The 26891-nt window shown below is 40.1% G+C and overlaps 1 protein-coding gene across 1 annotated transcript in view; it reads right to left on the bottom strand.

The window, feature by feature from the left end:
• Positions 1-906: 906 nt before the first annotated feature.
• The window catches only part of KCNH1 (potassium voltage-gated channel subfamily H member 1), a 257125-nt gene continuing 231140 nt past the window's right edge, over positions 907-26891 (bottom strand). Inside the window, exon 11 of the mRNA XM_070734479.1 lies at positions 907-1755. Within this exon, the coding sequence (XP_070590580.1) occupies positions 907-1755 (849 nt within the window). The remainder of the gene's footprint in view (positions 1756-26891) is intronic.

The following is a 26891-nucleotide window of genomic DNA, read 5'->3' as shown; positions in this document are numbered from 1 at the left end:
CTCAACAATAGTAACTATGAGAGGGATCTTGGAGTCCTAGTGGACAACCATTTAAATATGAGCCAGCAGTGTGCAGCAGCTGCCAAAAAAGCCAACATAGTTCTAAGCTGCATTAACAGAGGGATAGAATCAAAATCACGTGAAGTGTTAATACCACTATATACTGCCTTGATAAGACCACACTTGGAATACTGCATTCAGTTTTGGTCACCATGATGTAAAAAGGATGTTGACACTCTAGAAAGAGTGTAGAGAAGAGCAGCAAAGATGATTAGGGGACTGGAGGCTAAAACATATGAAGAATGGTTACAGGAACTGGGTATGTCTAGTTTAATGAAAAGAAGGACTATGGGAGACATGGTACTAGTGTTCCAATATATCAGGGATTACCACAAAGAAGAGGAAGTCAGGCTGTTCTCCAAAGCACCCGAGGGTAGGACAAGAAGCAATGGGTGGAAACTAATCAAGGAGAGAATCAATTTAGAACTAAGCAGAAAATTCCTGACAGAACAATTGATCAGTGGAATGGCTTGCCTCCAGAAGTTGTGAGTGCTCCAACACTGGAAGTTTTTAAGAAGATGTTGGATAACCATTTGTCTGAAGTAGTGCAGGATCTCCTGCCCAAGCAGAAGACCTCCAAGGTCCCTTCCAACTCCGTTATTATTAGTATTATTATTATTATAATACCCTTGCTGTCAAAAAAGACTTCAGAGTCAGCTGCCATCTTGACATGAGGTTGCAATTCTTGTCACTGTACCATTAAGAGACTGGGGTCATGGTTAAAAAGCTGGCCCCTCAAATCATGATCATCAAAAAGAAATTAAATGTTTGTTTCCTTAAACACATTAAGTGAGTGTTGGATAGTGTTTTTAGGGATATTCAAATCACTCCTGTTTAAAGAACCACTCAGCTTGCTCCAAACATATCTTTTTCTGATTCTGGAGATTGGGGGCTTGATATTTCATACAGCTCCTGTGGTGTCTGACAGCTTCTTCGAGAGGCTAATATCCTTAGTATCTCAGCAAGCTGTTTTTCTATATTGGTCATTTTTGTATTTAAAGCTTTGATGTCCTCCTTCAATTCATGTTTCACTTCCAGCATAGTTGCCTGGAGAGTCTGTTCAGGGATAGGGTAGAAAGAGTGTTTGACTTCTGCAAGGATGGGACTTCGATCCTGAGGGCTTCGTGTTTCCCCCACATTGTCCAAGCGCAGGTCGCTTTTTGTGATGCCGCTGTCACAAGAGTCTGTCTTTTTCAAAGTAGCTTCCCCTGTTGCTTTTGTTCTTTCTGGCAATGTTTCCATGGATTCAGCTTTGGAAACTTTGTTCCAGTCCTCTCCCTTGGCACAAGCGTCTTTGAATTTTGCCCAGCCTTTACGCTTTGGATAATCTCCTGCTGTTTTCCCACCAATATAGTCTGAAACTGGAGCTTGTAGTTTGGCCTGATCAGATATATCGGTACCTGATGTTGAAGCAGACTGATAGGCAACTGGAGTTGCAGGGCTTTCCCTCACAGTCACAATGCTGGCTTTGACAACTGTGTGCGAAGAGTGGTCTCCTAAAATGTTGCCCCTTTCAACATCAACATCTTCTCGGCCTCCTCTTTCTGCAGCTAGCCGGGCTTCTTTCTGCTGCCGAAATCTTTGGAAAAGTCGACGGACTGGATGATCAGGTGGCAAGACCAAAGGGGCTTCATTCTTCCTTTTCATTCTCTCTTCTTCTTCTCGTTTTACATCACTGATCTTCCGGAATACAATCTGTAAAGGGGGGAAAAACATGATAAAATAGGGTATCCATTCCTGCATTTTGAACTGATACCTGTGACTGCTGTATCACAGATTATTTATATTGAGTTCAAAACATGTTTTCCTATTATTTAAAAATACACTGGTTTCCACATGTGGATTACATCAGTGTGTGTGTGTGTGTGTGTGTATTTGTAGATTTTCACAGATATATGCATGTATATTGTTGTGAGTTTGGGTTTTCCCCCATATAATATTTTGAGTGTCTTTGCAATTTTTCAGCGAAATCACATTCGCTATCATACTCAAAGCAGCATGAAGCCAATAACTTCAGCCTGATGATGCCGAATGTAATTTCACCGAAATGTTGCAAAGACACTCAAAATATTATACAGGGAAAAACCTGAACTCACAACAATCTACACACACACACACACACACACACACATTGCTTGCTGTGGCCATTGGAGTACATGAATTTACATCAATGCTAGCAGTAGATAAACAAATGAAAATCCATAGCTCAAATAGTTATGGAAAATATATTTATCATCAGATTGCCAAGATTATGAGGGTCTTAGTTTGCCTCAGAAAATAACTGAACACAAAAGTTTACTACTATAGACAATCATTTAGTGTTAATCTTTATTGCTCGTATATTTGATGATCCACGAGATCTTATAGTATCATAAATTTGTAAAAAATTGAAAAGCCCTAGAACACTGCTATGTTTATTATGTAAGATATTCCTTCTGGACAGAATGTCATAGAGTTGAAACAACCAGTGGTCTTTAAGTTAAAAAACAAAACAAAAAACAAATTCATATTCACTTCTTAGTCTCCTATCCAGGGCTTTGATAATATATTGCAATTACTCATTTTGTTTTTACCCATATCAAAATGCATGACAAAATTCATATTTTCATCATGTGGACCTAGTTCTGTGGCTTTAAAAATATTATTTGCCCAGGGCAGTACTATTCCAGTGATAAATGTGGGTGCTTGACTAGTTGTTACTAAGTAATATTTTGACAGAAAATTCTTTGCTTTTGCAATGAGAAGCTAATTGGTACTTCTGAGAGGATGAGACAAAATATTTTTAGCATAGAGCCTTCATTAATTAAAACATTACCTACTAAAACTGCTATTGTGTCATCACTTCATCCAAATCACATACTCAAAGGAAAATATCTTTCTGTTTCACAAGTAATGAATTAATCCTGGAACTTTTTAATCAGAAAGTATACATAATGGAAGTGACTTAAAGAAAAAGAGATAAGTAATTTAGATTTTTAAAAAGGTAAATCTTCAAAAGAAATTGGCTTAGCAACCAACAGACAATTTTATTAAAGGACAATTTTCATGGAATATGAAATCCTCAGTTGGCTAACTTGTTTGTGTGCACATGCATATAGATAGCTTGGTAATCATAGGATGATGGAATTTTAAAAAATTCCTCTGCAAGAAGTTTAAAGTAAGCAAGTTTAAAATAAATCAAGCAAATATATGCTTCAATAACAACTGGTTGTCTGAGCATTGTTGAGTGAAATGCCTTTATTCATTCAATGCTTGTGGGATATGAAACTTTCCTCTTGATTCCAAATTGTTAGAATCAAACTTCTTCAGAAATTGGTCTGCCTCCCTTTCTTCAAATTCAGGTGTGAGGATAATGGAGCAATTTTTTAAAAAGTAGAACCTATGTGATGGAATTGTTAACTTTTAGGTCCAAATCATTAGTCATCCATCAGATACTGAGTATCTTCCTGGACACTCTGAAGTTCCCTGAAATGGAGAAGAAAATTGAAAGGGAAAGAAGAGGACAAGAATGCTGAAATGAAACTTTTTTCCTATGGAAATGCTTTAATGGAATTTAATATCATATGACACTTGGTTTATTTTATTTAATTAATTTAATTTAATTTAATTAATAAGCCGCCCACTCAATTGGACTCTGGCTGGCATACAGCAAATGAAAACAATGTAAGAACAGTTAAAAGCCCAAGAATAAAACAATAATTCAACAAAACATTCATTTCTTCTTGGCCAGAATTAGATGGTCTTGTTCAACGGCCCCAGGCCTGCTGGCAGAGTCATGTTTTCATGGCTTTCTGGAAGGCTAGGATGGTGGGGGTAGTACAGATCTCCAGGGGTAGTTGGTTCCAGAGAGCCAGTGCCGCCACATCGAAGGCCCTCCCAAGTGGTCCCGCCAATCAGCATTGTTTGACTGATGGGACCTGGAGAAGGCCAACCCGGTGGGCTCTAATTGGTCACTAGGTGGTATGCAGCAGAAGAGAGTCCCATAAATGTAGTCCCTATGCCATGTAGGGCTTTATAGGTGATAACCAACACAGTGTTGGAGTAATGTGGGCTTATAACTTTCTTATACTGAGAATTGCTAAAATGCCACATGACATCAGACTAAACAAAAACAAAAGAACAACCACCACCACCACCCTCAAAAAGATCTGATGATGAAGTTCTTGAGTAGAAAAAAATAGCTGGAAGTAAAAGGGCTTAAATTGTCATCAAAGGCATATAACAAAAAATGTGGGGAAAGGGGAAACTGGTCATATAAGACAGGGGTCTGCAACCTAGGCAACTTTAAGATTCCTGGCTGAGGAATTTTGGGAGTTGAAGTCCACAAGTATTAGTTGCCAAGGTTGGAGACCCCTGATATAAGATATATTTAGATCCTAGTGGACCAATTAGATAAAATGGTATATAGAAATAAAGGCAGGAGTGGGTTGCAAAAAAAAAATCCCCAAACATTTGGAACAAATAATAACTGATTTCCAGGGGTTTGTGGTATACCCCCTAGGTATAATCATATGAACAGGGACTGTTATTTCTCCTACATACACTGAATTCTAGAACTCCTGGGGGTGAATGAACAAATGCAGCTCTCTTATTTTCTATAGCAGAGGTCCCCAACCTTTTTTGCACCAGGGACCGGCTTTCAGCTAGACCAGTTTTCCATGGCCCGGTGGGGGGGGGGGAGCTAGCTGTCAGCGGCGCCGTAAAAGGGGCGATCAAGAGAGGAATGGGTGAATGAATGGACGGAGGGTGGGAAGGAAGGAAGGAAAGAGGGAAGGTACAGGAACAGAAGAAGGGTGCAAAGAAGCAAAGAAAGGTGTGAAAGGGGAGAGTAAGAGAGGAAGGAGTGAAAGAAGGGAATGAGGGAGGAAAGAAGGGAGGAAGGAAAAGGAAAGCAAGAAATGGAGGGAGGAAAGGAAGGGAGGAAAGGAAGGAAGGAAGGAAGGAAGAAGGAAAGAGGGAAGGGACAGGAACAGAGGAAGGAAGCAAGGAAACTTATGAAAGGGGAGAGTAAGAGAGGAAGGACTGGAGGGAGGGAGGGAAGAAGGTAGGAAGGAGAAAGAAAAGAAATAGAGGAAGGAAAGGTAAAAGAGAGAAAGAAAAAGAGCAAGAAAGAAAGAAAGAAAGAAAGAGAAAGAAAGAAAGAAAGAAAGAAAGAAAGAAAGGCAACTTCAAAGAAAGGCTCACTGAGCATCTCTCACTCTCTCTCTCTTTCTATCCCTCTTTCTTTCTTTCTCTTCCTTTCTCTCTCTCCTCTTCCTTTATCTCCTCTTTCTCTCCCCCCTCTCTCCCCCTTTCCCTCTCTCTTTCTCTCTCCCTCTCTTGCTATCTCTCCCCCCTTTCCCTCTCTTTCTCCCTCTCTTTCTCTCTCTCCCCCCTCTCTCTTTCTCTCTCTCTCCCCCTCTTTCTCTCTCTTCTTCTCACTTTCTCTCTCTTGTTTTCTTTCTGTCTCTTTTGCTTTCTCTCTCTCTCTCACTCTTTCTCTCTTGTTTTGTTTCTCACGCTCTTTCTCTCTCTTGTTCTCTCTCTCTTGCTATCTCTTTCTCTCCCCCCCTTTCTCTCACTCTCTCTTTCTCACTTTCTCTCTATCTTGCTGTCTGTTGCTTTCACTCACTCTCGTTCTCTCTCCGTTCTTCTCAGCGGTGACGCGCGCATGCCCTGCCCGCCTCACATTTGCCGAGAGGACTTTCGCCCCGGGCTCTCAGCAAGGGGGTTTGCATGAGAGGCGGGGCCGGCAGAAGGTGATATTCAATGTCGGGGGCGCACGGGCGGTTTTGCGCGCGCTCCCTATCTCCCTGCTAGCCCACTCGGAATTAGTATTCAAAATAAGAAAAGCCTTTGCCGGCGAAGGCTTTTCTTATTTTGAATACAGTATTCCGAGTGGGCTAGCAGGGAGATAGGGAGCGCGCGCAAAACCGCCCGTGGGCCCCCGACATTGAATATCACCTTCCGCCGGCCCCGCCTCTCATGCAGCCCCCTTGCTGAGAGCCCGGGGCGAAAGTCCTCTCGGCAAATGTGAGGCGGGCAGGGCGTGCGTTCCGGGTGCGGGAGGAGCTGCGGTGAAAGGCAGGAGGTGGCAGAGGAGCAGAGGGGGCAAATCGGGCGGGCGGTGGGCAGCGCGGAAATGCCGAGGGGGCCCTGGCGCCGCGGACCGGCTGAAAACCCCCAACGGCCCGGTCCCGGTCCGCGGACCGGCGGTTGGAGACCCCTGTTCTATAGAAGCTCTAGTGATTAATATCACGCCTGGGAGCCGAGCTTGTTAACAACGGCCTTATATAATTTTCAGAGCCCAGCCTGACAGCTTTTAGATTTATAGAGGGTTTCCAAGTCCAGAACCCAGAGACCAAGGTCTTATAATGGCCACATTTATCGTGATATGTAGCATTCATTAAAATTGTTTTGCGTGCTCATGCAACCTCAAAAGTATATATGCACGGAAATTCAATGGTGAAATATCATTAAATTCAATGGTGAAATATCATTAAATCATTTATGCTGTAGATTATTGTCTGCATTACAGCTGTTTTAAACGGCAGATTCCAGACTGAATCGGTGGCGTGCTTTAAAATCTCAAAATTAAAATGTGTTGAGCAGAAAAATATGAAGATTTGTAAGTTCAGTTGTAGCCATCCCCCCACTCTACCTCCCCCCACCTCCTCAGGGGGATATCATTTATTTGGCAGCTACTCTCTGACACTTTCACTTGGCACAAGCATCACATTGTAGCAAAGTCTGAAGCTATTATGTGGTTAGAAATAGCTACACGGCATGCATTATTTATACCTTTCACTTTAAATGCACTAATGCATTGCCTCTAACCCCTCCGACTCCTCAAACATTTGGCATATAATGGACTGTGGGTGAGGCAGCGTGAAAAGGAGCTTTTGAACACCTGGTCCCCTAGGATGAAAAGATTCAGATGTGTGTGTGTGTGTGCCTAAGCGTGATTACCTGATGCACTTAAGACCAGTCTAGCTGAGAAGTACATTCATCTAATCTAATTTCACAAATCTTTACTGAATGAACTCGGCAGCCATGTTTTATTTGTTTACAATTTTAGCCATATTCAGGTACAGTGGTACCAGGTTAAACTAGTTGAGTATTTAATTTATACTATGGCTCAAGAAAAGCCCACTGTCCAGCAATTAATTTTGAGAAACATATGAGTAGTATAAGGTAGAGTGTACAGTGTTCCCTCGATTTTCACAGGTTTGAACTTTGCAAAAAACCACGGTTTTTCAAAAATATTAATTAAAAAATACTTCGCGGTTTTTTCCCCTATAACAAGGTTTTTCCCGCCCGATGACGTCATATGTCATCGCCAAACTTTCATCCACCTTTAATAAATATTTTTTTAATAAACTTTAATAAATAAACATGGTGAGTAATAATGGTTGCTAAGGGAATGGGAAATTGCAATTTAGTGGTTTAAAGTGTTAAGGGAAGGCTTGTGATACTGGTCATAGCCAAAAATAGTGTATTTATTTCCGCATCTCTACTTTGCGGAAATTTGACTTTCGCGGGCGGTCTCGAAACTCATCCCCCGTGAAAATTGAGGGAACACTGTACTATCATATACAGTGGTACCTCTACCTAAGAACGCCTCTACTTAAGAACTTTTCTAGATAAGAACCGGGTGTTCAAGATTTTTTTGCCTCTCCTCAAGAACCATTTTCTACTTAAGAACCCGAACCTGGAAAAATTTCCCAGGAAACTTGAGAGCAGCACAAAGGCCCGGCCAGTTTCCTGCCATTCCCCCTTTAATCCCCGCCATCTTGGGCTTTTCTGGGCTGCCAGAGCAACCTTTTAGTGGCGCTTAAGGAGGCTTTGGCAGTCCACAGTGAACAAAGCATTTTCCTTTCTCTGGGTGCTTGGAGAGGGAATAAACCTCTGCCAGTGCCCAGAGAAAAGAAACGCTCCCTTCGCTCTGGGCAGCAACTGTCCTCCTCCTCTTCTTCTTCCTCCTCCCACCCAAATTCTGAGCCAAATTGCAAGCATTATTTGCTTTTACATTGATTCCTATGGGAAAAATTGCTTCTTCTTACAAACCTTTCTACTTAAGAACCTGGTCACGGAACAAATTAAGTTCTTAAGTAGAGGTACCACTGTATTTCCAGACCAAGTACGGTGATGAATAATTTTCAAACAGCTTCCCTAGTATCCCTGACTATCGTTTACCCTCAAATTCTGTCATACCTTCTCTACCTATTATCACTTTGATGGTACTGTCTGTTCTCACTTTTTAAAATGGTTGCATTGTACCCACAGCTATCTCTTCCAAATCAAGGAACTCATACACCCCACTCATGCAATTCATACTTGCACTAGCTTCTTGTCCCTCACACCCACCCTTGTCCCTCACAGCCACATCCAACAACCTCATGATTCTTGACAAATATATCTTTTCTTTTATGTACAAGGAGAGCACATGCACCAAAGACAAATTCCTTGTTGTCCAATCACACTTGGCCAATAAAAATTTTCTATTCTACTCTACTCTACTCTACTCTACTCTATTCTCCCAGATTTGCAGTCTGTCTGATTCTTGGAGGTTTTTAGCAAGTTCCACTAAATATAACTACCATTCCTCATTCACTCTGGTGTCATCCAATTTCAAAGTTAAAAATCCAGATGGTTGGTAGACTGACAACACCAAGTCCAAATCCAACACAACAGTGCTAACCAAGGCCAAGGTATGGAGAGCAACAAGCCACAGCAGCTGTAGTCTGATCAAAGTGAGCAAACTCTGATCTGATATTGCCTCTGTTTCTTTTAGCTTCCTTCTTTACCATTCAATACACTTTATTTTCTCGTTTGGCAAGAAGTATTCAAGTGCTAAGAAATAGTCATCAGCCATTATACTCAAAGCTCCACACTGGTTCAGGATAACTGGAAGGGGTGGGAGTTCACACCAGGTCATAAGGCTTACTTGCATCCAGTTATAAAGAAAAACATGATAGGCGGAGCTGCAGACTTCTTTACATTACATCAGTCTCTGTGTTGACTTGCACAATTTATTTTATTGATTTATTGATTTTATTTATTTATTTTGTCCAACACACTGAAGAGAAAGATATGTAATAATATAAGTAAAGAAAAGAATAGAAGAAAAGATATAAAAGTATAGGTGAACATATTTGAAAGGAAGAAAAGATAAATGAGATAAAGAGAGACAATTGGACAGGGGATGGAAGGCACACTGGTGCACTTATGCACGCCCCTTACTGACCTCTAAGGAACCTAGAGAGGTCAATCGTGGATAGTCTAAGGGAAAAATGTTTGGGGTTAGGGGTTGACACTACTGAGTCAGGTAATGAGTTCCACGCTTCGACAACTCGGTTGCTGAAGTCATATTTTTTACAGTCAAGTTTGGAGCGGTTAATATTAAGTTTGAATCTGTTGCGTGCTCTTGTGTTGTTGCGATTGAAGCTAAAATAGTCATTGACAGGTAGAACATTGCAGCATATGATCTTGTGGGCAATACTTAGATCGTGTTTTAGGCGACGTAGTTCAAGCTTTCTAGATCTAGGATTGATAGTCTGATTTCGTAGGGTATTCTGTTTCGAGTGGAGGAGTGAAGGGCTCTTCTGGTGAAGTATCTTTGGACATTTTCAAGGGTGTTGATATCTGAGATGTGGTATGGGTGCTGCTTGATCCCACCACATCTGGTTGCAACCAAAGCCATGAGATTGCAGGCCTTCCAGGTGATTGGTAAATACCATTCTGGAAAATCCCAAACCTCCCGTTCACTACATAACCAGTCAAGCAATTCTGAGTCCCACATTCTGTAACAGGCATAAACATCTAGACATCTAGACACCATTTCAGAGTTACTGAAATAAATAGAAGCTTTTAGCAAAGCTTATGGATGGAGTATGTGAATGACTAAACAAGACCAGCCATGGTTTTAATTAATGGTAATGGTGATACCTTGAATTTTGAGAGGACTCTAGGGAGATAACATAAATTAAAGTATAACTAACAAATCTTGATATTCAAATTGATTCCTAGTCCCAAAGAGTAAAATGATACCCTTTATGAAGATACTTCTTACACTGGTAGCTTGTTTTTAACAGATTACCTTCCTCATTTTTTTTAAAATGGTAAGTTTTATGTACTGAGGGGGGGAAAGATCAGAAATAGACAATGTATTTCAGAAATATCCCTTTTAAGCAGAGACTTGATAGCAGTGTAGATTTATTTTCCATAGAACAAGAATCCAAATCGACAGGAGAAATTTCCTGACTCATAAGAAGTGGAACAGTCTGCCTTCTGCAGTTGTGAGTGCTTCATCATTGGTTTTCTGTGCTTGCACATCTGTTCATTTGGAATGGGATGAGAATTACTACATTGGGTGGGGATTGAACTAGAAAATTGTTAAGGTCTCTTTTGAATCTATCATTCTATGAATATAAATATTTGAAGTACATTCTGTGTGAAGGGCAGAGACGTAACAGGAGAAAAGAGCTGCTTCCAATTTAGTGTGGGCACATTCTCTATGCCAGTGTTTCTCAACATTATCAATGTTAAGATTTGTTGACTTCAACTCCCAGATTTATTTATTTATTTATTTATTTATTTATTTATTTATTTATTTATTATTTAGATTTGTATGCCGCCCTCTCCGAAGACTCGGGGCGGCTCACAACAAGATAGAGCAAATCATAAATAATCCAAATAACTTTAAAATATTTAAAGATTTAAAAGAACCCCATATACTAACAGACACACACACAAGCATACCATGTATAAATTGAACATGGCCAGGGGAGATGTTTCAATTCCCCCATGCCTGACGGCAAAGGTGGGTTTTAAGGAGTTTACGGAAGGCAGGAAGAGTAGGGGCAGTTCTAATCTCTGGGGGGAGTTGGTTCCAGAGAGTGGGTGCCGCCACAGAGAAGGCTCTTCCCCTGGGGCCCACCAACCGACATTGTTTAGTTGACGGGACCCGGAGAAGGCCCACTCTGTGGGACCTAATCGGTCGCTGGGATTCGTGCCATGAAGGGCTTTAAAGGTCATAACCAACATTTTGAATTGTGACCGGAAATTGATCGGCAGCCAATGCAGACTGCGGAGTGATGGTGAAACATGGGCATACCTAGGTAAGCCCATGACTGCTCTCGCAGCTGCATTCTGCACGACCTGAAGTTTCCGAACACTTTACAAAGGTAGCCCCATGTAGAGAGCATTACAGTAGTCGAACCTCGAGGTGATGAGGGCATGAGTGACTGTGAGCAATGAGTCCCGGTCCAGATAGGGCCGCAACTGGTGCACCAGGTGAACCTGGGGAAATGCCCCCCTCGCCACAGCTGAAAGATGGTTCTCTAATGTGAGCTGTGGATCGAGGAGAATGCCCAAGTTGCGGACTCTCTCTGAGGGGGTCAATAATTCCCCCCCAGGGTAATGGACGGACAGATGGGATTGTCCTTGGGAGGCAAAACCCACAGCCACTCCGTCTTATCCGGGTTGAGTTTGAGTCTGTTGACACCCATCCAGGCCCCAACAGCCTCCAGGCACTGGCACATCACTTCCACTGCTTTGTTGACTGGACATGGGGTGGAGATGTAAAGCTGGGTATCATCAGCGTATTGATGATACCTCACCCCATGTCCTTGGATGATCTCACCCAGCGGTTTCATGTAGATATTAAATAGCAGGGGGGAGAGGACCGACCCCTGAGGCACCCCACAATGGAGAGACCTCGGAGCCGACCTCTGACCCCCCACTAACACCAACTGCGACCGGCCAGAGAGGTAGGAGGAGAACCACTGGAGAACAGTGCCTCCCACCACTGTTCCCCGTAGGCTGCGCGCCCGCGCGCCCCAAAGTACCCCCCGCGCGCCCTTTTCCATGGGCGTGCAGTCCCCATTCCCCTGCCAGCCTGCGGGGGGGGCGGGGAGGCGCCGGCAGCAGAAGGGAAGGGAGCCGCGGCCACCCCTGCCTCCCCACGGTGCCTCCGGCCCCCTCGGCCTTTCTGCGCTGCCCACTGCCCGCCCGATCTGCCCCCTCTGCTCCTCCGCCACCTCCTGCCTTTCAGCGCAGTTCCTCCCGCACCCGGAACGCACGCCCTGCTCATCTCACCTTTGCCGAGAGCACTTTCGTCCCTGGCTCTCAGCAAGGGGGGCAGCCGTTCTCTCAGCGGAGGCCGGCGAAGGTGATATTCAATGTTGGGGGCGCGCGGGCGGTTGCGTGTGCTCCCTATCTCCCTGCTAGCCCACTCGGAATATTCAAAATAAGAAAAACCTTCGCCGGCAAAGGCTTTTCTTATTTTGAATATTCCGAGTGGGCTAGCAGGGGGATAGGGAGCGCGCGCAAACGCCCGTGCGCCCCTGACATTGAATATCACCTTCACCGGCCTCCGCTGAGAGAACGGCTGCCCCCCTTGCTGAGAGCCAGGGACGAAAGTGCTCTCGGCAAAGGTGAGACAGGCAGGGCGTGCACGTGTCACCGCTGAGAAGAACGGAGAGAGAATGAGAGTGAGTGAGAGCAACAGACAGCAAGATAGAGAGAAAGTGAGAAAGAGAGAGAGAGAGAAAGGGGGAGAGAAAGAGATAGCAAGAGAGAGAGAACAAGAGAGAGAAAGAGTGTGAGAAAGAAAACAAGAGAGAAAGAGTGAGAGAGAGAGAAAGCAAGAGAGAGAGAAAACAAGAGAGAGAAAGTGAGAAGAAGAGAGAGAAAGAGGGGGAGAGAGAGAGAAAGAGAGAGAGATGAGAGAGGAAGGAAGAGAGTGAGAGAGAGGAAGAAAGCAAGAAAGAGAGAGACAGAGAAAACAAGAGAGAGAGAAGAGTGGAAGGAAGAGATAGAGAGAAATAATAGAAAAAAGGGGAGAAAAGAGAAATGAGAAAATGATTGAGGCAGAGAATGACAGGAGAGAGAGAGAAACAGAGAGAGAAGTGACTCTTGATTTAAATCATATGGTAAAAGCACTTAAATAATAACAGAGAAAAAACCCCCAGCCCTCACCTGTTTTTATTAATAGTTATGTTTTTGGTTTTGCTGGTTGATTTAGTTTTAATAGTAATGGATTTTGGGTTTTTTTAATTATTAATTTCTTTTAATAAAAAAGAAGGGTTTTTTTCCTTATTTATTTATTTATTTATTTATTTATTTATTTATTTATTTATTTATTTATTTATTTATTTATTAATTATTCTATGCCGCCCAGTCCCAAAGGGACTGTCGCTCAGACACTATACTTTTCCGCCCACACCGAAAAAAAATTAGAGGGTACATTGCCTCCCACCCCCAACCCCTCCAGCTGGTGCAGAAGGATACCATGGTCGATGGTATCGAAAGCCGCTGAGAGGTCAAGGAGCACCAGGACAGAGGATAAATCCCTGTCCCAGGCCCGCCAGAGATCATCCACCATTATTTGTTTGTTTGTTTGTTTGTTTATAAAACCCGAACTCAGAACAATATATTATATTCATATTTATATATTTATTTATTTATTTATTTATTTGATTTGTATGCTGCCCCTCTCCGAAGACTCGGGGTGGCTAACAACAATAATAAAAACAATATTCCAGCGAAAACAAATCTAATATTAAAAAGCACATAAAACCCTATCATATTTTAAAAAGCAAACAACATGTACATACCCAAACATTAATAAATAAATAATAATAATATGATTTCCCCATATTAAAGATTTTATATGCATTCTTTATGTTTCCTCCTTTATTTTTAATATTTTATTTGTATGAATACCAGTTTTAACCAGATTATGTTAATAAGGTGAGCAAACATGTTATCTCTCATCAGGATTCCTTACCAATTTTTTTACTCTTTAAGGACCTTGTACTTTATTATGCAATACACACAGCAGAAAATGGTTTATATAACTTACAAAAGAAAAGTCTCTTTCTGTAAGACAGAAATACAGTATGTTGTGCTTGTAAAGGAACAGGCCCATGGAATATAATGTTCTTTGCCACCCCCAGATATTCCCTTCATTGTAGCCAATGACACAAATCAAATGAACATTGGATATAGAACAAACAACAAGAAAGGGCACTGGGAGAAAGGTTTTGCATTTAAATGAAAAGGAAGCATTAAAATAGAGAGAAAAAGAGATGCCACCTGTTGTATTAGAGATAATTCAAATAATAAGCTTTGAAAAGCTTTCACCCTACCTAGTGCATCCATAGCAAACAAAGATTTCATCTAAATGATGACATGAGCAAGATCAAGAACATTTGTATGTAAGTTTGATATTGCAATGGACATATCAAAGGGATAGAATTTGATTGTAATGGCACATAGTGCATTCTGCCATTTGGCTCTGTCCACCATTCTCTAACCTCCTCCAGATGTCCATGACTAATCCCTTTTGCAGTAAAATGTATCAGGAATCAGTGAGTTCTAGTCCTGCCTTACACATGAAAGCTGGCTGGGAGACTGTAAGCCATTCATTCTCAGCCCAACTCACATCAGCGGCTTGTCGTGGTGGGGAAAATAGAAGGAAAAAAGAATATTAGGTATGTTTGTCACCTTGAATTATTTATTAAAAAATAGGTGGAATTTAAAAAAGCAAAAGAAAGAAAGCGAAAACCATTCTAACAAAATTTTACACCATCGCTTACAAATCTAATGATCGATGAAGGTGGGTATAAGCCAGGAGAGAATTTTATTTGATCATTTCCTTTTTAAAAAAATATATTTTTATTGATTTTTGTAATATAAAGATCACACACAACACAAAACAGTGCCCAGTGAAATATGCTCCCACCACCCAACAACATTCATTCAGCCCCTCCACCAAACGAGGGTGTACTAATTTATAATTTTTAACAACACATTTACAAAGTGTAGAGTGATTCCAATTTATTCTTTATGGCTAGGTCTCGAATTCTATTATTTGATAATTTCCCATAAGATCATATATGCTTTATCATACATTTATTTGGAGGCTTTTAAAAATTGCTGAAGGGAATTTGGAGGGATTTAAAAAAAGATAGATGGCAGTGAGAAGAATAAAAGAAAGACTGTGAAACGAGGCTATAATGGTGAATCTATTCACTAGTCCAGTCCTTGGGGTGGGGGTGCAGAGTGATGCCAGAGGGTGCATGTGACCCTGGGAAACATTATTATTATTATTATTATTATTATTATTATTATTATTATTATTATTATTATTTAGATTTGTATGCCACCCCTCTCCGCAGACTCGGGGCGGCTCACAACAGTGATAAAAACAATACATGGTAATAAATCTAATAATTAAAATCTAAAATAACAATTTAACATTAAAAAGTTTAAAAAGAAAAAAACCCAGTATATAAAATACATACACATAGTCATATCATGCACAAAACTACATAGGCAAGAGGGGGATGTCTCAGTTCCCCCAAGCCTGACGACAGAGGTGGGTTTTAAGGAGTTTACGAAAGGCAAGGAGTGATCCCTCTTGATCAATTCCCCCAGACAGGGAGTGTTTTCCAAGTTGCATGCTGTTCTGAACCCAGAAGAGAAGGTGGCCAGGCAGGACGGGTTGGCTGTGTGGATTCTTGTTGTTCTTGGTGGGACGCAGTAGCCATGAACAGCGTGGTGAACCGAGCACTGGACAAGAAGGAGCATCCTCTGCAGCTTTGAATGACACCCTAAAGTCTCCTTCCACACCATTTGTTGTGAGTGGCCAGCAGAGGGGGCACTTATGGGTCAGGGGGGAGACCCCAAAACATCAACTTGATTAACCCGCTCTGGCTCCGTGTCAAAAGACGGTAGCCTATGCCTGCCTAACCAAAAACAGGCTCCACTGAGTTATTTATTCCCAGGTAAGTGGGTAAGAACAGCCTTCCCCAGCCAGTACTTTGCTTGCAGCTTATAATAAATAAAATAATAAATATTAATACTAAAATTCCATTGGGGACCAAATCTGAGAGTTGGGGGTGGGGCACAAAATGTTCTTTGTGTGTGTGTGTGTGTGTGTGTGTGTGTGTGTGTGTGTAATAGAAAATAATTGAAAAGCAGAAGACTGAATGACAAATGGAGATGCTCCAAATTGGAACCAGTCAAAAGATAATACAACATGGAAAGGAACGGAACCCAGATTAGAAAAGAAAGTTCCTCTTTCTTAGGACACTGGCTGTCTCAGTGTTTTATTTTATTTTATTTATTTATTTTGTCCAATACATAATTTATTTATTATTTATTTATTTATTTATTAGATTTGTATGCCGCCCCTTTCCGTGGACTCGGGGCGGCTCACAACACAATAAAACAATTCATAACAAATCTAATAATATACAATTTAAAATTTAAAATAGTTAAAAAAACCCATTTTTAAGCAGACATACCTACAAACATACCATACATAAATTATAGAGGCCCGGGGGAGATGTTTCAATTCCCCCATGCCTGACAACAAAGGTGGGTTTTGAGAAGTTTACGAAAGGCAAGGAAGGTAGGGGCAGTTCTAATCTCTGGGGGGAGCTGGTTCCAGAGAGTCGGGGCCGCCACAGAGAAGGCTCTTCCCCTGGGGCCTGCCAACCGACATTGTTTAGTTGACGGGACCCGGAGAAGGCCGACTCTGTGGGACCTAATCGGTCGCTGGGATTCGTGCAGCAGAAGGCGGTCTCGGAGATATTCTGGTCCGATGCCATGAAGGGCTTTATAGGTCATAACCAACACTATAATGAAGGTTAATGAGATTAACCATGTAGAATATATATATCAAAGAAAGGAAAGAAAGAAAGAAAGGATAGGAGTGAACGTATAAGAATAAAATGCAAGACATTAATGGAGGATAGAAGAGATATATGAGTGGAAGAAAAGAAATATGAGATATAGGAGAGACAATTGGATAGGGGACGGAAGGCACCCTGGTGCACTTATGCGCATGTGATATCAGGAGAGATTTCCGGAGGATGCTAGTTTTGTTCACTTTTAGTTCTAACTTGGGATAATATTTTTACATCTTTTATTTATATAAAGTTCATATTCTGGGAATCTTATTCACTTAAAATATAACAACCCTGTGTTCGTCTATTTTTTTTCCCCTCACAAGACTGTCCTGATTATAGAAAATGATGTCAAAATTCCATCCTCAATCAATCTGGCATCTGCTGCTTGTATTTATTTTAGGAGCAGATCTTATTTTAAATACTGAGCCAAAGATGCATTTAATGTTGCTTACTTTTTTTAAAGGGCATGAATCATTAACATAATTTTGTTCAGTGATGCATCAAACAATGAAATAACAAACAAGGCAAAAATTAAGCAAGAAAATAAAAGTACATATATAGGGTTTTTTTCACTACAGGTAGCCAGGATTTTCACTTCATTGGGATCTATATGCCTGCAACAATTAGGGTGTAGTAGATTATTTCATAATAGTAGTTTATAACAAAAGTGGAATTTATTCCTTAATTTACATAATCTTAACTGAGTCCCAAAATAATTTTTCACTCAGTCTGATAAATCAGATTTTTGAAATGAATTCACCTAAATTCAGTTGAGGTATGAATCACTGATAAATTATTGAAGCTTTTTTTTCACGATAGGATAGTGTTCAACTTTATTTTTAAAAAAGTCACATCACATAATTTTATTGCTCACACATAAAAAATAGGAATAACCTAGGCCTTTAAAATTTTATGCATGGTATGTCTGTATGTATGATTGGTTTTTATGTAATAGGTTTTTAACTGTTTTTAGTATTGGATTATTGTTATATACTGTTTTATTACTGTTGTTAGCCACCCCGAGTCTGCGGAGAGGGGCAGCATACAAATCCAATAAATAAATAAATATTATATCAAACATATGGCTCTACAACGGCTCAGCAGTCAAGAGACTGGGCTTATTCACTGGAAACTGGCAGATCATCATCTTTTGAAAAGTCTGGCAGATATGAGTAAAATTAACAAGCAAGACCCAAAATTAATTTTCTTGCTATGGTATCTTTGCCATTTTAATGTCACATGTGAAAAGTTGATAGAACTTTATATAAAATCTTCTTACCATTACTGCTTAAAATCAGCAATCTCGACAGGAACAAAAAAACCCCTCATGTTACTTATAGCATTCATTAAAAACATGCAAAAACATCGAGAAAATGACAGATTTTAGAGTTAACTAGAAATAACTATAGCCATAGCTGATCAGAGATAATTTGTGGCATTTATCATTGAATAAAAATAGGAAATCACTGAGAAAACAAATGAGGCAATATGCATTTCTTTTTATAACACAGAAATATTCTTTTATAATGGCCACAGTAGGATGAAAAAAAGTATGTCGGATGAAAGTTTACTTCTAATTTATTATTTTGAGTTGGAATAAATGTGCTCCCATATCACTGATTAATGACACTGAGGAAAGGCTTTGCATTTTGAAAGGGAAAATGCTATTAAATTCAACTCACTTGTATCATCTTTCAGACTAAAAAGTATATTTGCTGCCAGATGCTGTACTGCATTTGGGGCTGGGTGGAATGCACTATGAGAATGCATGTTAGTGCATAAGCTGGGATCAGAAACAAACTTATCTCAGGATCTTCATCTCAATATAGTGGAACTTATTTTTGAGAAAAGCGAGCAAGGAGATAATACAGGATTTAAAAGAGGTGTGGGAAACAGGAGGAAAGGAAAAGAAGGTTAAATTTGAATTAAGTCATAATCTGCCCTACATACATTCTCCTGCAATTGTATAATAAAGTACAATTAAAAAAACAAGAAGAAAATGAATTATGGGCATTTTTTGCAGACATTATGTTTTTTTTAATGGCAAATCCAAACTAAAACCAAGAATCCAAGACTGAGATCCTGGAGTGAATTGCCTCAACAGCACATGAACACGAAATCGATTTAAACTAAATGTCAACCGCTCCAAACATGACTGCAAAAAATACGACTTCAGCAACAGAGTAATCAACACCTGGAATGCACTACCTGACTCTGTGGTTTCTACTCCTAACCCCAAAACCTTTAACCTTAGACTATCTACAATTGACCTCTCCCCCTTTCTAAGAGGTCTGTAAGCGCACCACTGTGCCTACCGTCCCTGTCCTATTGTCTTCTTTTGTTACTTTTTATCATTAATTATATAATGTTTAATTTGTACAAATTACCATCCTATAATTGTTTGTTTGATTAACTAACTAACTAACTAACTAAACAAACAAAAAAACAAACAAACAAACAAACAAACAAACAAACAAACAAGCTCACTCTAGGACCTATGTCCTGGCTTTCATTAATGTTGATACCCAACTTTATATCTCAAATCAAGATTGGAGAGTTAAGCTGCCAGTGTTCTGATTGGTCTCTCTTTACATTTCTGGATGGAGCAGAAGATATTTCAACTCACTCCTGAGAAGACTGAGATGCTGTGGCTCTTGGCCTTTGGGGTTGAGGAAGTTACCATGTTGGATGGGACAGTACCACCCTGTTTGAGACTGTGCACAACCTGGGGCTCAGGGGTGGGTTCCACTTACCTTCGCCACCAGTTCGCATTGTGACGTTGTGTGTGTCTGCACATCACGTCATGTATTTTCACTTCTGTGCATGCTCACTATCAGAATAGATCTCGAAACACAGCTGAGGAGCCAGTCAACTGTGTTTTGGATGAAGAAATAAAGTTCAGGATTAACCTGTGGGATGGTGGGAGAGCTTTTTTTCAAATAGAAGAAGAGGAAAAACCATCCAAAGATTGGGAAAAATGCCAAAAATTCTTTTAAAAAAGATGGTGGCGTACTTGGACCAGCAAAGACCGAACTGGATCTCATTATGTCTTTCTATCTTGTCTTATGATGCCAAGCATTTCTTTCCATGCCTCTTTGCAACACTCATAGCTTTTGTATAGATTATGAGGTTAGTGTCCATGTTTCTCTGGCATATGTTAGAACAGGTAGCCCACACTGATTAAAAACTTTTCTCTTCATGCATAGGGAGATGTTGCTCTTGAAAATTATGCTTAATTGCTCTTTTAACAAACATTTATTCTTTGCAACAGATTAAATCTTATACATTGCCCTTCTACCAACATTTGCATGTCTTAAAATATCTCCATCTGTCTGTCAAAATGTCTGTCATCTGCACCTCTATAACTGTCTGGTTTGGTTCTGCAACCCAACAAGACCGACACAGACTTCAGAGGACAATCAGAACTGCAGAAAAAACAATTGCTGCCAACCTGCCTTCCGCTGAGGACCTGTATGCTACACGATTCAAAAAGAGGGAGGTGAAAATATTTACTGACTCCTCACATCCTGGACACAAATTGTTTCAACTCCTACCCTCAAAACGTCATTACAGAGCACTGCACACCAAGGCAACTAGACACAAGAACAGTTTTTTCCTGAACGCCATCACTCTGCTAAACAAATTATTCCCTCAACACTGTCAAACATTTTACTAAGTCTGCACTTCTATTTCTACTAGTTTTTTCATAATTCCTATCATCCTTTTCCTCCCACTTAGGACTGTATGACTGTAACTTGTTGCTTGTATCCTAAGATTTTTATTAATGTTGATTGTTTTTCATTGCTTATTTGACTCCTATGACAATCATTAAGTATTCTACCTCATGATTCTTGACAAATCTATGTTTTTTTTAATGTACACTGAGAGCATATGCACCAAGACAAATTCCTTGTGTGTTCAATCACACTTGGCCAATAAAAAATAAAGAATACTATATTTTCCCCTAACTTCAATAAATATCTACTAAACTCTACAAATTAATCTACTTGCTTTTTCTGCATTTGTGTATAACACGGATCACTCTTTTTTTCTTGTTGAATATAAATACTTTGGTTTTGGGGACATCAATTTTCAGTTCAAAAGTCCTTGTTGCATCATAGAGTTTATTTAACATGTAATGCAAAACTCTCAGTTAACAATAGGCTGATAGCAATTTCCTTTCTAATAGTCTTGCTCTTTTCTTAAAGGACCCATGGTCTTTCTGGATGAAGCAGACTCTAATTATGGCCAACAACAAAGCAACACTAAAACTAACCATTAAAACTCAGGAGACAAATTTAGACAACAGTCATTAAACAGGAGAGGACAAAACAAAAATTTAAAAAACTAAAGAACAGACAGAATTAGCTAAGCAAAACAAACTCAGAAGGCAAGAAAAAGTCCTGAAAAAGTCTTATCTCAGTCTGCTATAAAATGGCTAGCAGATAGGGAAATAGATCTAAACTATATTCTACAAAAACTAGAGCTGCCATAGGAATTCTTAATTGGCAGCTTGGGAAATGATACCTTTTTCTGCAGAATGTCCTCAGTTTGACAGTGAATATCAAAAAGCTAACACCTACTTCCATTTAGAATAATGTGTCAATGCCATACCTGGATGAAAGAGAATAACTTTTTTCTCCCACATTAGGAAACCTCTTTTCCAAAAACTTTTTGTTAATGGGTGCAATTTTAGAAGTACTTTTGTTTACTTACTTCATAAAATGAAACACCAGGGTGATAAAAGAATATGAATGAATAGAGCAGGTGTACACTTCTAACACCTCCTTATATTCAAGAGCTGAAAACATTTAATTAATCTTCACAGCATTATCTGCATATTCTGTTGACAAAACAATATGAATTACTCTTAAAAGGACAAAAAGGGGATTTTTTGAAGGAAAAAGTCAATTCCATAGAGGAAATGGTGGCAGAAAAGAAATAGCACTTAAATTATAAGATCAGGACCAGCCAGTATGAAACCCTTTGTGTGTTAGTTTTCTTAAAACAGGATTATGGGTTTCAGGATATTTTAACTTGAAGAGCTGCAAGAATAGATGGAATACTTTTAACAATGCTGACTCTCAACATCACAGCTTGGTGCTCTCAGAACTTGGTTGCTTTCTTGCAGATGTTTTATTACCTAGGTGTTGTGGTTCAGCCTGAGCCAGATCAAAGACCAGCTGCGTCTCTGCTGGCTCCATGCCCGGGGGAGGCTGAAAGCGGAAAGGAGAGTTCTTTGCAGTCAGACAGTGCAGACAGCAGTCACGAAAGTGAAGGTGATGCAAGGCCTGGGAGCCCTGGGGAAGGGCTATCTCAAGCAAGTAGCTGTGATTCCCTGGAGTCTCTGGATGATTATGCACAAGCCATCATTAGTATGCGGCAGAGACGCATAGCTCAAAGGAGAAATCAACTGCGTAGATATTATCAGTGTTGAATGAGGAACACCAGGGGGTTGGGTGTGGTCCTCATTAGCAGGGAAGGGTTTATAAGGCATGAGAACCATTCCGGCAGCGTGGAGTGTTATCAAAGGGGAGTTGGTGTTATTTGAATTTTCTCTCAGCGTTTTTGTTCCTGGCTTGTGGCCCAGCAGCCTTGAAGATTGGTGGGAGGTGTGTGTCTGTTGGCTCAACAGCCTCGTCTGGCATTAAGGATCCTGTGTTTCTGTATGAACAATTGCCTTCGTGTATCTATTTGGAGTTCCAGTGTTTTCCTGATCTGTAAGGACATTTTCTGTTGGCTTCTTTTCTCTTTACCATTATAAAACTGTGTTTGGTTTCAACCGGTGTGTCTGGATTATCTTTTTGGGTTGGTCATAGCTTCCGGAGTGACCCAGACAGAACACTAGGTAACATCATCACTGATCAATGCTAGTCTAAGAGTTCTTCAAGAAAACAACCAAGCTCAGTGAGACTCCTCAAGACTTAGTATTTTGTGCAAGTGGTATTTAGCTGCTAGAAGCTGACACCAGCTTGTGAAGCTTAGATCTTTAAGATTGTTAACTACAGTTTTTGAAAAGATGCAAAATCTCTTTTCGCTCAAAAGAGCCATCCTATAAGTTTCCCCACATGTAGCTCACCAATATAAAGAATTTCTAATGAAAACTGCACTGATGTAAGACAATATGAAAATGTTGCTCTTTGAACTGAGATATTTTCCACATTCGTGTGAGTTAATTAACCAATGGAATAATTTGCCTTCAGAAGTTGTGGGTGCTTCATCACTGAAGGCTTTCAAAAAGAGCCTGGACAGTCATTTGTCCAGTTGTCCGAGCTCTGCTCTAACATGCATGTGTGTGCCGGCCAGCTAATTTTTGGCACACACACAAAGGCTCTGGAAGGACGTTTTTGGTTTCCAGAGAGCCTCGGGTTGATGGAGGAGGGCGTTTTTACCCTCCCCAGGCTCCAGGGAAGCCTTTGAAGCCTGAAGAGGGTGAAATATGAGTCTACTGGGCCCACCAGAAGTTGGGAAACAACCTGTTTCTGGCTTCCAGAGGGCCTCTAGACCGGTGGGGGAAGCTGTTTTCACACTCCCCAGGCAATGATTTATTGGTATGGACATTCACACATGCATGATAGTGAGCGTGCACGCTCTTTCGGCACTCGAGCAAAAAAAAGACTCACCATCATTGTTCTAAATTCTTGATCTGTTGAATGAATGGATACACTCACTCCAGTGATTTAAAGCTTCTTTAAAATCTGAATTCAATAATATCGATTGATATTAGTTTTTGATTGAATTACTAGTACCTAGCTAACTCAGTGTGTCAAATCAAAATGAATAAATTAGCTCAAAAAAAATTCAAAAATATAAATAAAATATTATAGACCAATAATAGGCAATGCACAAATATGCATTTCCAGAAATGTTGCAAGATGTGCTGTATATTCAGATGGAAAACATTTGGCTCACAACTTTCATGCTAGATAAATCCATTGCAATAATGCCTTTTGTTCTCAAATGTTATCTACCTTCCCAGTGCCAAAGCCTATTTTAATGAAAGAGATGAGAACACTATGTAATCTCCACAAATCCTGGTTTTGCAGCTCTATGATACTGCAAAAGAATGTATCTTCAGGATACATTCGTTAAAGGAGACTGCAGCAAAGCAAACCAAAGATCCTAAATGGAATCAAATGCTTTATCCTCCAACTCTTTTTGATTTGGACTGATCCAGATATATACTTCATTTAATATATATTTTATATAAAGAATTTTTTGTTATAATAGTCAAATCTAATGTAAACTAACTTAAAGAAAGAAAGGAGTAAAAAATTGAATAAAAAATAAAATAAAAATAAGAATATAATATTTTATATAGAAATACCGTATTTTTGGACTATAAGACGCACCTGTGTATAAGACCAAGATTTCAAAGAGGTAAGTAAGTAACTCCAAAAAATATGATACATAAAAAAATGACTTCAACTTTCATCATAACAAGTATGCAGTAAACAAATGTAATGACTTCACTCCCTCTGAGGTTATAAACATTGATTTCTTTATTCTATATCCCATCTCTAACTTATAAACACATTCGTAACACATCTTTTCAGTCTGGTTTCAGCGAGAAAGTCCATAACAGTTACCAGAAGTATCCAGGTCGCTATTTGTATTTTCCTTTTAAATTTTAAAACCTTGGTCAATTTCTTTCATAGATGAAATGCAGTGATGGTGAGTCTATGGTACATGGAGCCATATCTGAGGCCACGTGAGGTCAGCTCCAGCGCGCCTATGTGCACTGGTCAGCTGATTTTCAGCTTTCTTTTCGGCCATTTTAGCTCTTCCCAGGCTTCAGGAAAGCCTCCTGAAGCCTTGGGATGGTGAAAAACTGGCCATTGGGCCAACTGGATGTGCACTTGTGTTCGTCACCCCCAGTGTCCTTTTCGCTGTCTGTGGCTTGCATTGGCTGCCGATCAGTTTCCGGTCACTCACAATTCAAAGTGTTGGTAATGACCTTTAAATACCTACATGGCATCGGACCAGAATACCTCCGGGACTGTCTTCTGCCGCACGTATCCCAGCGGCCGATTAGGTCCCAGAGTCGACCTTCTTCAGGTCCCGTCAACTAAACAATGTCGTCTGGCGGGCCCCAGGGGAAGAACCTTCTCTGTGGTGGCCCCGGCCCTCTGGAATCAACTCCTCCCAGAGATCAGAACTGCCCCCACCCTCCTTGTCTTTCGCAAATTACTTAAGACCCACTTATATCGCCAGGCATGGGGAAATCGAGACATCTCCCCAGACTTTTTATAGTTTTATGTATGGAATGCGTGTGTTGCATGGCTTTTTAAATGAGGGGGTTTTAGATGTTTTTTAATATTAGATTTGTTTACATTGTCACACTGTTTTATTATTGTTGTGAGCCACCCCGAGTCTTCGGAGAGGGGCGGCATACAAATCTAATAAATGATGATGATGACGATGATGATGAAGAAGAAGAATTTCTTTGGCTTTGGGCAGTTGCAACCAGGCCTTGCACACTTTGGCCCATTTCTTCTGCAGCCATCAAGACTTTCCTGAAGGTCTCTGCACTGATATCAGAGCTCCAGATCAATCCAGAGCTCTCTTATCAGCTAGAGAGGCCTTCTGGAAAGGACATTAGGAAGGGCTTCTGCAGCTGATAACAGAACTCCGGATCGATCTGGAGCTCTGTTATCAGCTACAGAGGCTTTCAAGAAGGCCTTGCTTGCTTCAGAAGAAATGGGCCAAAGTGTGTGAGGCCTGGTTGCAACTATCTGAAGTTAAGAAGTAGGGCAGCTCCACTTCCAAGCTTCTGGTTGGCCCATTGGGCCATTTTTCACCATCCCCAAGCTTCAGGAGACTTTCCTGAACCCTGGGGAGAGCAAAAAACAGCCTAATGGGCCTGCTGGAACTCTGGAGGCTTAAGCGTGTGCATGCATGGGGGAGCAGAACGGGGGTTGTGCGCAAGAGGGGAGAGGGCATTGCATTATAGATGTGGGCATGCGCATGCAACCTAGCGCATGCACACACAGCCTTTTGGCAGCTGAGCCAAAAAAAAAGGTTCGCCATCATTGATCTAGTGAAACATACTCTTCTAAATCATTCTTTTGGCCTCTCAGTTGTCAGTTCATTTTCTCTATGATCGCTATCTTACCAGAAAAAAATTGTTCTGTATCAGTTGTTTCCTCTATGAAATCTTTTCAACATAGGCTATATATATAGAAGCAGACATCCTTAGCTACATGATTGATAAATTTTTGCTACTAATTGCTGATTCCATTCTTCAAAAGTCTCTTTCAATATTTTATTGTTATAACATTTTGCATCGTTTTACAAACTTATAAATCTTTCTCTATCTAAAAACTTCTCTAATTTACAGTTTTCGAAAACATGAAACTGGTTATTTTGATCATAAAAACTAACAGAATTTATTTCCCATGAGTGTCCATTTGCTTTTTATAAATAATAATAATAATAATAATTATTATTATTATTATTATTATTATTATTATTATTTATTGGATTTGTATGCCGCCCCTCTCCAAAAAATTAATTAATTATAAAATCTCTCGAAGTGTCAATATTTATTTATTTATTTATTTATTTATTTTTATTTATTATTTAGATTTGTATGCCGCCCCTCTCCGAAGACTGGGGGCGGCTCACAACAAGATAGAACAAATCATAAATAATCCAAATAACTTTAAAATATTTAAAGATTTAAAAGAACCCCATATACTAACAGACATACACACAAGCATACCATGTATAAATTGAACATGCCCGAGTCTGCGGAGAGGGGCGGCATACAAATCTAATAAATAATAATAATAATAATAATAATAATAATAATAATAATTCCAGTTTTATCTAGACCCTTAAATTGTTTATAACCTTCTAAAATAAAAATCCTATTTAGCTTTTTGCTATTTATTTCAGAGTCTTTCAGAATCTGTCCTGTGGTCTCTTCATGAGAAGCAACCATCTGGAGCACATACAAGCAATCTACTGTCCTTTTATTATTCCAAGAAACTGGTCTACTCATCAGTTCCTTGGTTCTTTGCCATGGTCATTGGCTCCGCTTTCACAGAACCATCTTATGTTTGCCACTCAACCCCCAAAAATCTTGAAATATACTTCTGTTAAAAATAATAAGCAAGGCATGATTGGATGCCAAATCTGCTGTCC

Source organism: Erythrolamprus reginae, chromosome 1 (assembly GCF_031021105.1).
Source record: "Erythrolamprus reginae isolate rEryReg1 chromosome 1, rEryReg1.hap1, whole genome shotgun sequence".
Lineage (NCBI taxonomy): Eukaryota > Metazoa > Chordata > Lepidosauria > Squamata > Dipsadidae > Erythrolamprus > Erythrolamprus reginae.
Note: the sequence above shows the minus strand (reverse complement) of the source record. Positions and strands in the feature narration are given on the sequence as shown.